The 12,122-nt window shown below is 55.8% G+C and overlaps 1 protein-coding gene across 1 annotated transcript in view; it reads left to right on the top strand.

The window, feature by feature from the left end:
• The window catches only part of NOS1 (nitric oxide synthase 1), a 111,116-nt gene that overhangs the window by 33,952 nt on the left and 65,042 nt on the right, over nucleotides 1-12,122 (top strand). Inside the window, exon 2 of the mRNA XM_078781070.1 lies at nucleotides 11,809-11,994. Within this exon, the coding sequence (XP_078637196.1) occupies nucleotides 11,809-11,994 (186 nt within the window). The remainder of the gene's footprint in view (nucleotides 1-11,808; nucleotides 11,995-12,122) is intronic.

The following is a 12,122-nucleotide window of genomic DNA, read 5'->3' as shown; positions in this document are numbered from 1 at the left end:
TGATGACCGCCGTCTTCGGGACGTCCTCCGGCCTGACGGGGACCTGATGGTAGCCGCGTATGAGGTCCACCTTCAAGAAGAAGGACCTGCCCGCCAAACGGGCGGAAAAGTCCTGAATGTGGGGGACGGGGTAGCGGTCGGGAGTCGTGGCGTCATTGAGACGGCGATAGTCCCCGCACGGTCGCCATCCCCCGCCGGGCTTCGGCACGATGTGCAGCGGCGACGCCCAAGCGCTCTCTGAGCGCCGAACGATGCCGAGTCGCTCCAGGGTAGCGAACTCCGCTTTTGCCACCGCCAGCTTCGTCGGCTCGAGGCGGCGTGCCCGGGCGTAGACCGGTGGCCCGACGGTGGGGATGTGATGGGCCACCCCGTGCTTGACGGCCCCCGCCGAGAAGGTGGGCCGCGTGAGGGCCGGGAAGCCGGCGAGGAGGCGGGTGAATGCGTCCGCTGCCGGAAGCGTACAGACCAACGTGGCCGGAACCGAATCGTTCGGCAAGCCGCTTGGCAAGCCGCTCGTTGAGCTTGGCAACGCACATGCGAGCGAGCTGAACGTCTCGGCCTGGACAAGCCGTCTGCGCTTGACGTCGACCAGGAGCCCATTAGCGCACAGGAAGTCCGCGCCAAGCAGTGCCATGGGCACGTCGGCGGTGACGAACGTCCATCGGAAAACCTGCCCTCCAAACCGCAGAGAGAGGCAGCGTTTTCCGTACGTACGGATGGGCGTCCCGTTCGCGGCAAGCAGCGCGGGGCCCCCACCCGCGGCGTGCTTGTCTGACGTGCCGGCGGGAATGACACTCACCTGTGCTCCCGTGTCGCACAGGTAACGGCGCCCGGAGAAGGTGTCCGTTATGAACAGCAGGCTGCTCGAACGGCCGGCGCTCATCGCCACAATTGAGCGCCGGCCCGGGCGTTTCCCGACCCGTTGAAGGAGCACGGCGGATGACACCGCCGAGCTTCGTGGCCGAACTTGGCGTGGAACCAGCACCAGGTGGTGGAGCTGGAGGAGCGCGGCTGGCTCCGCCAGGCCGGTGGAGTCGACGGGTTTCCCCGCGGTGGCGGTTTTCGCCGCGGCGGTGGGCGGGGCGTGGCGGCGTTCACGAGGTGCGTATCAGCATGCTGCTGAACCACAGCGTGCTGTAGAAGATGATGCTGTGGAACATCAGCGTGCTGTAGAAGATGATGCTGTGGAACATCAGCGTGCTGTAGAAGATGATGCTGTGGAACATCAGCGTGCTGTAGAAGATGATGCTGTGGAACATCAGCGTCGAAGGCCGTGACGGCCACGCCAACGCTCGCCCGCGTGTCCGAAGCGGCGAAGTACTTGTCCGCCTCGGCCGCCAATGCTCGGGGTTCCGTTAGCCCGGTCCCGGCCAACGCGAGGCGAACCTGCGCTGGAAGTTGGCGACGGAAAAGCGCCCGGAATAGCGAACCGGGGGCTTCGTCGCCCAACAGTGACAGCATATGGTCCATTCGGACCGACGGGCGCGTCTCACCGAGCTCGGGGAGATCCAGGAGGCGGTCGGCCCGTGCGTCGTCCGTGAGGCTGAACGTGGCTAGGAGTAGCCGCTTGAGTGCCTTGTACTTGTGGCCGTCCGGTGGGTGGCGAAGGACGGACACAACTCGAGCGGCCGTGCCGGGCCCGAGGGAGGCGACGACGTGGCAGTAGAGTGTCATCGCCGGTGAGGTGCCGAAGCTGAAATTGGGCTTCGGCCTGGACGAACCAGACTTCGGCCTGAGCCTCCCAAAATTCCGGAAGTTTGACGAAGGCGGCCATGGCGATGGCGTCGCGTGTGGAAGGATCGCTCCGGCAGATCCAACGTCGAGGGTCACCAGTAAAGCGCGGCGTTACGCGCGCTGCTTGTGAGCAAGGAGGAAGCGGACAAGCGGTAACATATAAACGTCTTTATTGTAAGACTACACTGTAACACTCAACTCCTCCGGGCTGGTCGCCCGGTGTATATCATGAGGCCACGCCTACCCCTCGGGCGTGGCCACCGCCCACTTGGTGCGTGGAATGATGTCACCACGCCAGTGGGCTTTTGTGTCCGCCACACCTGTTTTAAAAGCCCGTGTTTCCGGGATTGAGGAAGAAGACACGGGAATGGGAACTTAATGCAGTGGTTCCAAAGGGTTGAAGTGCGGTGCTATGCGCACGACTTGTTTGCCAAGAAGATAAGCAACAACGCGGGTAACCAAAAAGAGTCTTTATTCCAAAGCTCAACTATAGCACTGAGGTGCTCGGGGGCTGCGCGCCCCGTGTATATCCCGAGGCCACGCCTACCCCTCGGGCGTGGCCGACACCCTCTTGGTGCGCGGAATGATGTCACCGCGCCAGCGAGCCATCGTGTCGAATTCCCGTGCACCTGAAGGGTCAGTTTGCGGGGCAAACGGATGACCCGGCCGAAGTGCCCTCTGGCGGCTGGCGGCGTCTGGGATGCCGGGATGTCATCTGGGATGCCTCCGGCGGCACCTGGGATGGGTGCAGGACCGGGGGGGGGGGGGGGCGTGCCGGTGGTGCCGGAGGACCGCCCACCGAGGGGCGGCCCCGCCGCGGGGGCCGACCCACTGGCTTGAGGCGGTCCACGGAAACGCGGTCAGGAATACCGCCGATGTCGAGGGTGAAGTGTTTCGCCCCGGTCTCCAGCACGCAGAAGGGCCCGTCGTACGGGGGCTGCAGTGGTGTCCGGTGGGCGTCGTGGCGGACGAACACGTACTCCGCCGTGCGTTGGTGGGCACCCGTGGTGCGCCGTCGGCACCGGGGCGAACCTCCGGGCGGTCTCCTGCAGTGCGGAGCGCTGCTGCGCTGCGGACCATGGTGCCGTGGAGTCGGGGAGGAACTCGCCCGGCACCCGCAGCGGTTGTCCGAAGACCAACTCCGCCGCGGATGCGCGCAGGTCGTCCTTGGGCGCCGTCCGGAGGCCCAGCAGGACCCAGGGGAGCCTGTCGACCCAGCCGCCATCGCGGAGGGTGGCCCGGAGCGCGGCCTTCAAGGAGCGGTGGAAGCGCTCGCACAGGCCGTTGGCCTGGGGGTGGTAGGCCGTGGTGCGGTGCAGCTGGACACCGAGCCCCCGCGCGACCGCCCCCCAGAGCTCCGAGGTGAACTGGGGGCCGCGGTCGGACGAGATGTCCGAGGGGGCGCCGAACCGGGCAACCCAGGTGGCGATTACGCCTGCCCGACGTCCGCCGCCGTCGTCGCCGCCAAAGGCACGACCTCCGGCCACCGGGTGGTGCGGTCCACCATGGTGAGGACGTGGGTGAAACCCCGCGAGGGGGGCAGAGGTCCCACCAAGTCCACGTGAACGTGGTCGAACCGACGTTCGGGCACCGTGAAAGGGGCCAACGGGGACTGGGTGTGGCGGTGCACCTTCGCACGCTGGCACGCGAGGCACGTCCTGGTCCAATCGCGGATGGCCTTCTGGAGGCCATGCCAGACGAACTTGTCGGCGACCAACCTCTGGGAGTCCTTCGTGCCCGGGTGGGACAGGCCGTGGATGGCGTCAAAAACCCGGCACTGCCAGCCCGCGGGCACGATGGGGCGAGGCCGCCCGAGGGAGACGTCGCACAAGAGGGCCGTGCCCGCGCCGTCGAACGGCACCTCGGTGACGCGGAGGACCGTGACGGCGGTCCGCAAGGCCTGGACGTCGGGGTCGGCGGTCTGGTCCGCCGCCATCCGGGCATAGTCGATCCCGAGGTGGACCGCGTGGGCGACGGACCGGGAAAGGCAATCCGCCACCGGGTTGTCCTTTCCCGCGACGTGCTGGATGTCCGTCGTGTACTCGGACACGGCCGAGAGGTGACGCTGGTGCCGGGCCGACCATGGCTCGGCGACCTTGGCCATCGTGAAAACCAGGGGCTTGTGGTCGACGAAGGCCGTGAACGAACGGCCCTCGAGCAGATGGCGGAAGTGCTGGACCGCCAGGTGGAGCCCGAGCAACTCGCGGTCGAAGGTGCTGTACCGGCGTTCACGCGGTCAAAGCTGCCGGCTGAAAAACGCCAGCGGTTGCCAAGCACCATGCACCCATTGCTCGTGCACCGCGCCCACCGCGTAGTCTGATGCGTCGGTGGTAAGGGCGATCGGTGCATCGAGCGCCGGGTGCGCGAACATGGTGGCGTTAGCCAAGGCGAGCTTCGCGCCCGCGAACGCCGCGTCCATCTGCTCGGTCCAAACAACGTCACCTTTGCCCGGCTTCCCCCGGAGGGCCTTGTGCAGGGGGCGCAGGAGCTGGGCGACGCGGGGCAGGAAACGGTGGTAAAAGTTTACCATGCCCAGGAACTCCTGGAGCCCCCTGATCGTGCGGGGGCGCGGAAACCCCTTGACCGCCTCCACCTTTGCCGGTAAGGGGGTGGCCCTGTGCCTGGTGACGCGGTGCCCCAAAAAGTCGATTTCGGCGACGCCGAACCGGCACTTGGCGTGGTTTACGATCAGGCCATGCTGGCCCAGGCGTTCGAAGAGCATGCGGAGGTGGCTGAGGTGCTCTTTGCGGGACGCGCTGGTGACGAGGATGTCGTCCAGGTAGACGAAACGCAATCCAAGTCTCGCAAGACGCTGTCCATCAACCGTTGGAACGCCTGAGCCGCATTCTTCAACCCGAAGGGCATCCGAAGAAACTCGAAGAGGCCGAATGGTGTAATGACGGCCGTCTTCGGTATGTCCTCCGGCCTGACGGGGACCTGGTGGTATCCGTGGATGAGGTCCACCTTAGAAAAGAAGGACATTTTTGCCAAACGGGCGGAAAAGTCCTGAATGTGAGGGACCGGGTAGCGGTCGGGGGTGGTGGCAACGTTGAGGCGGCGGTAGTCTCCGCACAGCCGCCATCCCCCGCCGGGCTTCGGCACGATGTGCAGTGGCGATGCCCAAGCGCTCTTGGAGCGCCGTATGATGCCCAGCCGCTCCAGCGTAGCGAACTCCGCCTTTGCCACCGCGAGCTTCATCGGCTCGAGGCGGCGTGCCCGGGCGTATACCGTGGGCCGACGGTGGGGATGTGATGTTCCACCCCGTGCTTGACGGCCACCGCCGAGAAGGTGGGCCGCGTGAGGGCCGGGAAGCTGGCGAGGAGGCGGGTGAACTTGTCCGCTGCCGCAAGCGTTCAGACCAACCTCGCCGGGACCGAACCGCTCAGCAAGCCGCTTGGCGAGCCGCTCGGTGAGCCGCTCAGGGAGCTGCCCAACGAACTGTTCAGCGTGCAAGCAAGCGAGCTGAACGTTTCGGCCTGGACGAGGCGTCTGTTCTTCACGTCCACCAACAACCCATTTGCACATAGGAAGTCCGCACCGAGCAATGCCATGGGCACGCTGGCGGTTACGAACGTCCATTGAAAGCGTTGCCCTCCGAACCGCAGGGAGAGGCAGCGCTTCCCGAATGTGCGTATCGGTGTACCGTTGGCTGCAAGCAACGCGGGGCCCCGGCCCGCGGTTCGCTTGTCTGACGTGAAGGCGGGGATAACGCTCACCTGTGCGCCTGTGTCGCAGAGGAAGCGATGCCCGGACAAGGTGTCTGTGACAAAAATGAGGCTGCCGGAATGGCCGATGCTCAGGGCCGCTACCGAGCGCCGGCTTGGTAGTTTCCCGACTTGCCAAACGAGCACGGCGGGCAACAATTCCTAGCCTTGTGGCCAAACCTGGCGTGGAAACGGCACCAGGTTTGCGGCGGAGGCGGAGGCCGCGGTTTTCGCGGTGGTGGTGGGCGGGGCGTGGTGGCGGCCACGCGGTGTGCATCGGTATCAGCCTCAGGATCCGCGACGGCCGCACCGACTCTCGCCCGCGTGTCACAGGCCGCGAAAAACTTGTCGGCCTCGACGGCCAGAGCGCGGGGTTCCTTTATTTTGGAACCGGCCAACGCGAGGCGTACCTGTGCCGGTAGCTGGCGTAGAAAGAGCGCCCGGAATAAAAAATCCGGGGCTTTGTCACCCAGCAACGGCAGCATGTAATCCATCCGCACCAATGGTCGTGTGTCGCCGAGTTCGGGAAGGTCCAGGAGGCGGTCCGCCCGTTCGCACTCCGTGAGGCCGAACGTGGCGATGAGGAGAAGCTTGAGCGCCTCGTACCTGTGGTCAGCCGGTGGGTTCCGCAGGACGGACACGACTCTGGCGGCTGTGCCGGGCCCGAGGGCGGCGATGACGTGGTAATAACGCGTCTCATCCGCCGTTACGCCTCGAAGTTGGAACTGTGCCTCGGCCTGCACGAACCATACCTCTGCCTGAGCTTCCCAAAACTCAGGGAGCTTCACCGCGACCGCGTTGTTTGACATTGGCGCGTTCTGTTGGTCAGCGGTGGCTGAACCAGCGTCGAGGTCACCAGTGAAGTGCGGTGCTATGCGCACGACTTGTTTGGCAAGAAGATAAGCAACAACGCGGGTAACCAAAAAGAGTCTTTATTCCAAAGCTCAACTATAGCACTGAGGTGCTCGGGGCTGCGCGCCCCGTGTATATCCCGAGGCCACGCCTACCCCTCGGGCGTGGCCGACACCCTCTTGGTGCGCGGAATGATGTCACCGCGCCAGCGAGCCATCGTGTCCGCCACAGGGTAACATTTATTATTCTACGATAGCAGGTACACTTTAGAAGGACACAGGAGCACACAAAATTATGTCTACCTATATCTATCTATAATTCCACTAATCTCTGTGTGTATGTTTGTTTGTATGTTTGTATGTTTGTATGTTTGTATGTTTGTCTGTGACCGCTGTTTCTCGACAACTACCGGTCCGATATACTTGAAACTTGCCAGGTATATTGCTGGGGACCCGAGGATGTGCCTTTTCAAGGTTTTAAATTAATCGCAGAAGTAGTTACCGAGCTATGTCCAAAAAACGATTCAACCAATCAGAGAGCAGCGAGCTATCACGTGTGCCGAACGTGGCGAACAGACTCTGCCTCGGATGGCACATTTGAGAGCGTATTCATTTATTTCCCGTCGGCAAACGATGTTGCCGTTAAACTATGTTTTAAAACTAATTAAAACTAATTTGCGATTCATCGTATTCATCGCTTCACATTTGCGACAGTGAAGACTTCACTTCCGGCAGCCAATCACAGAACGCGTTGTTGCGAGCCCGAGAGCCTGCGCCATTACGGTTCGTAATTCGATTTCTTCCGGAGAAAATAATAATTTCTCGATTTCTTATGCGCATTATTTCTCCCAATTCAGTCAGAGCGAAGGGCGGAAGCGAAGAGCGTTGTTTTTTTTGTTTACGGGCGTACGGGCGGGGTAGAGCGTACGGGTAGCGTTTGTTTTTTTTTTGGGCAAGGAACGGGCACCCACGTACGGGCATGCCCTAGTAAAACACAATGTGTGGTTGTACATTTGTACAGATGTCTGTCTCTGTCCCCCTTCATAAGAGTAGGTTTTAAAGGCCAATCTTTTACCACAAATGTGTGTTCACTACGATCTCTTTTTGAGGATAAAACAAACTCGAAAAACATTTTTCATAAAAGATTATGTCTCTTCTATTGGGATTGTAGACGGTGGCTTGAAAACCGAGCCTCAAGGGTGGTGTAGAGAAGCGTTTTTAAAATAACAATAAATACAGGAAGCAGGGAAGTGAAATTCACTGCACGTGATGTGCAAACTCACACAAAGTAAAGTGTTCATTTATGTCCATAGGGTGTCTAATGAATAAATAAAGAAGATATAAACTAGGCCGAGGCTTCAGACTTTGGCACGCTCATGAGGCTGCACGTCAAAGAAACTGTTCCAACCCGTCATTTTGACAGGCTTTTATACTTGTACGGTATAGCAATATTTCTCGATGAAATAAAGAAAAATACCAGGATATAAAAGTACACGGAAGGAGCACAGAAACAATAGCAACAACCATGGCAACAACAACTACGTGTTATAAAAGATACTTTTTACACGTTCTACGTCATTTTCCATCCTCAATGACACTCACAGATAGACATGCAATACTTTTGTGAAGTACAACGTGCTGTCTTTTGATTAAACCCAGGGTCGTTGTATCACGAAGTGTGCCGCCCCTTGGATGGGCGCGAGGCCGGGTGTCCCATCTGCGAGTATTAGTTGGTAGGCGTTAAAGATCCAATGGTATCGTTCACGAAGAATTGGTGAGGAATCGATGGAACTCTCAACAATTTACAAATCACTGCCACAATCACCTTTAGTCGAATGGCTAATGGCCTGCTGGTTCTTGCCGGACTTGAACCAAAAAACGTTCCGTGATCAACCCCACAGGATGGTGAGAAGACTTGAGATCGTAAAAATAGTATAGTAGTAGTAATTCACAAATAGCGAAGAGTTCATAGAACACGATACCCTGCGGAGTGTTGAAGTCTATGCAGGAGGACCTTGCCGTTCGTGGGGGATACATTCTTTAAAATCCCCATGAACTGCAAAATCTGCAAACTTAGGTGGTAATGGGGAAAATCGGGTTAGGGACTTCAACTTTGAGATTTGTCCAAACTGTACCTTTAACTAACATGTTTGTGCATTGTTTTGTGCTATTTATTTTCATGAATAAAAGAGTTATTAAGAATATAAAATAAAGTATTATTTTCCTGTATTTATAACGTGAATAAAGTTAATTACCTCCGCCACGAGAGGTGGATGGAGGTTATGTTTTAACCTCTGCCTGTATGTTTGTTTGTGATGACGAAAATTTTCAATTTGATTCTGCAGGAGCCTCGCTGTTTACGTCACATGTTGGTCTTTAAAAAAAAAAATGTAATTTTTAAATTTTCATCATATGTCGGTCTGTCTTGTTTGTTTGTTTGGCTTTGAGTGCAGTAACTCGCGAACACTTTCAGCTATCTTCGTCAAACCTTACTAGAGGATTCTGAAGGACAAAAGTGAGAAAGTGTCTGCTGTCTGTTTGAAAATGTCTGCTGCTCTTCTTCTGCTCCAATCGGCTCTTCTGATCATGTGCTTGTTAAAGTGGACATCTCTCTGACCATTCTCAGAGAGCCTCCTCAGCGTCGACGAGTATGGCATTTCACTCAGGCCAACTGGCACGGTCTTCAAGCAGCCATCAATCATCTGGACTGGTCTCCCATCTCTACTGCCTCTGACATAAATTCTTCCTGGGAATTCTTCCAAAGCAAACTGCTCTCTCTCATGCACAGATTTATCCCATCTCGTCTTCTGTTGTCATACCCTTCCTCCCGTCCATGGTACACGGAATCTTGTGGTGAGGCTATTGCCCAGAAACAACTTGCTTTCGTCTCCTAGAAAGCAAATCCAACGGAAGGAAATCTCATTTCCTTTCACAAAGCCCGAAACAAGTGTGTGTCCACCCTCAGGAGAGCCAGGAAACAATATCTCTCCGTTCTCAGGACCGAACTCTCTTATCTGTCTCCCTCTTCCAAATCCTGGTGGCGCCTGGTCAAATCTGTTTCTGGTGTTTGTTCCCCCTCCATCCCCTCCCTCACCTCAAATGGCCACACGGCTGACTCCGCACGTGAAAAAGCTGAATGCCTCAACTCTGTGTTTGCCTCTAAATCTTGTGTCCCAAACCCATCCCTCTCTGTACCCACCGTACCCAGTCGTACCCAGCTGCTCCTGGACTCTGTGTCCTTTCCTCCTGACAAGGTGGAAAAGTTTCTGTCAACCCTCGACTCGGATTCTGCAACTGGACCTGACGGCATCAGCCCACGGGTCCTAAAATCCTGTTCTTACGCTCTTTCACTCCCTCTCTCTGTTCTCTTCACCCTCTCTTTTGCTCAAGGTCATCTTCCATCTGCTTGGAAATCTGCCAACATCACCGCTTTGCACAAAAAAGGTGCAAAAACAGATCCCAGCAACTACAGACCAATCAGCTTTCTCCCAATTAATCAGCAAAGTCATGGAATCCATCATTGCTTCAGATATGAAATCTTTCCTCTTCTCCAATGGCTTGATCTCTGATCATCAATTTGGTTTCAGACCTGGACACTCTACTCTGGACATGCTGCTTCTGCTTTCTCAACAATGGATGGAGGTCCTCAATGCCAAACAGGAAATTAGAGCAGTCTCCCTTGACAGATCACGTGCCTTCGATACGGTCTGGCACCCCGCTCTGCTCACCAAACTCTCCTCTTTTGGTATCCATGGAAATCTCCACGCATGGCTGGCGGACTTCCTCTCTAGTCGTAGTCAACGTGTGGCCCTGAATGGGTTTCTCTCATCTCCTCTTCCTGTTCAGGCTGGAGTTCCACAAGGCAGTGTTCTGGGCCCTGTGCTTTTTCTGGTCTTCATCAATGATCTCTCTGACTCTCTTGAAAATCCTCTGTATCTCTTTGCTGATGACTCTACTCTCTGTCGCTCCATTCTTCATCTCTCAGATCGGCAGTCTGCAGCCTCCTCACTCTCTGCAGACCTGGACAAAATCACAGACTGGGCAAACAAGTGGAACATGTCTTTCAATCCTGACAAATCTCACACTCTTACGATGTCTCTCCGAAAAGACCGACTGGACAACCCTCCCATCCACTTTCTGAATAATCCTCTCCAAGAAGTTCTGTCACTCAAGCTTTTGGGTCTCACTATCTGCCATGATCTTTCCTGGGAAAACCACATTTCAAATCTGGCCTCCAAAGCCAGTCGCCGACTGGGCATCCTCCGTCGTGTGAAGTCCTTCCTTGGCACACCTGAGCTCCTCACCACATACAAGGCTTTCATCCGCAGCTCAATGGAATACTGCTCTCCCCTCTGGGCTGGTGCTCCTGCCTCACACCTAGCTCGTCTTCACGCTGTTGAAACCAAAGCATTCAGAATCATTGGAATCTCCCGCGATGAAGCTAACTCCAAGGGCCTCTCACTCACTCACCACAGGCAGGTTGGTGGTCTTTCCGTCTTCTACCGACTCCTCTCTGGCCTTGCCCCCCCAGCTCTCTCTGGGCTCTGTCCCGCAAATATTCCTCCAGGTCGCACAAGATCTGCCTGCAACCCTCTTATGGTCAAACTGCCAAAATCAAGACTCTCTGCTCACCTTCACTCCTTCATTCCTCTTTTCTCCCGCCTCTGGAACAAACTCCCTCACTCTCTTGAATCCCACTCTACCCTCCAGGTCTTTAAAACAGCTGTTCACCACCATCTCTTATCTTCCCCCATCCAAAACCTTGATCTTTTCTACCCCCGCTAATTTCACCCCAATTCCACTTTTTTGAAATACCAACTTCTGTCCTGGAAGTTCTTGGTGTCCTTGTGTTTTATACTTCTCCCTCCCCCCCCCCTTCCCACGCCTCCTCCCCCCAAGCCCTCTCCCTTCCACACATCTCCCTGCTCTCAAATGTTGTGTTTGTGTGCTTCCCCTTCTCTCCCCATCTTGTTTTCCGCTCCCTCTTTTTATATATTTTGTTTGTCTGGTTGATTTGTTTGTGAAGTAAATGTTAGCTCTTTCACGAGCCTCGATTCAGTATACCAAAAAAAAAAGTGAGGCCGTCAATGTTTTTTGACTATATAGGTCAAAGGTCAAGGTTCTCTCGTTTGTCCGGGCGATATCTCAGCCTTCCTTTGAGCATAGAAGCTTAATTTGGGCACCATTGTGAACAAGTTCTTTGGCCAAAAAGTTTTTTTTAATTTTATTAATCAATCAATTATGATTATGAAAATCATGAAGACATGAGTCTTCAGAGGGTTACTTGGGCTTTCTCTGTCACGTTATCTGCCAGGCCGAAGTATTCCCGAAGCTATACTTTTTTATCGGAAACATGCGAGAAGCCTCATGGATGAGATGCCAGGAACAATTTGTGGTCGACCCAATTATTTCCAACATCAAAATGAGTAAATAAAACGATTTATAACTTTTACTCTGAATTAAGCATTAAAAAAGGCCACAAACACCTGGTTTGCAACATAACCTTACATGATAGCCAGGCCTATAACACTGGGGTCTTCACCTCATTATCGATCTTGCACATACTCCGCAGGCTCGATTCTGATGCCCATCGAGCACGAGAAAGGGAAGTCGAACTTGAGGTGGAGGAGACCGAGTCGTACCAGCTACATGACACGGAGCTAAGCTTTGGAGCAAAGACGGCATGGCGTAATGCGGCACGTTGTGTGGGCCGCATTCAGTGGACAAAATTACAGGTTATTTTATTTATGTTTGTACAGATGAGCTTAGGTTTTAAAACATTGGGTCATCCTATTTTTGCATTTTCACCATCAATAACAATGGGTTTGCCTAA

The sequence above is a fragment of the Myxine glutinosa genome, chromosome 6 (genome assembly GCF_964187855.1).
Source record: "Myxine glutinosa chromosome 6, kmMyxGlut1.1, whole genome shotgun sequence".
Classification (NCBI taxonomy): Eukaryota; Metazoa; Chordata; class Myxini; order Myxiniformes; family Myxinidae; genus Myxine; species Myxine glutinosa.
The sequence above is the reverse complement of the archived record's forward strand: the minus strand, read 5'-3'. Positions and strand labels throughout refer to the sequence as shown.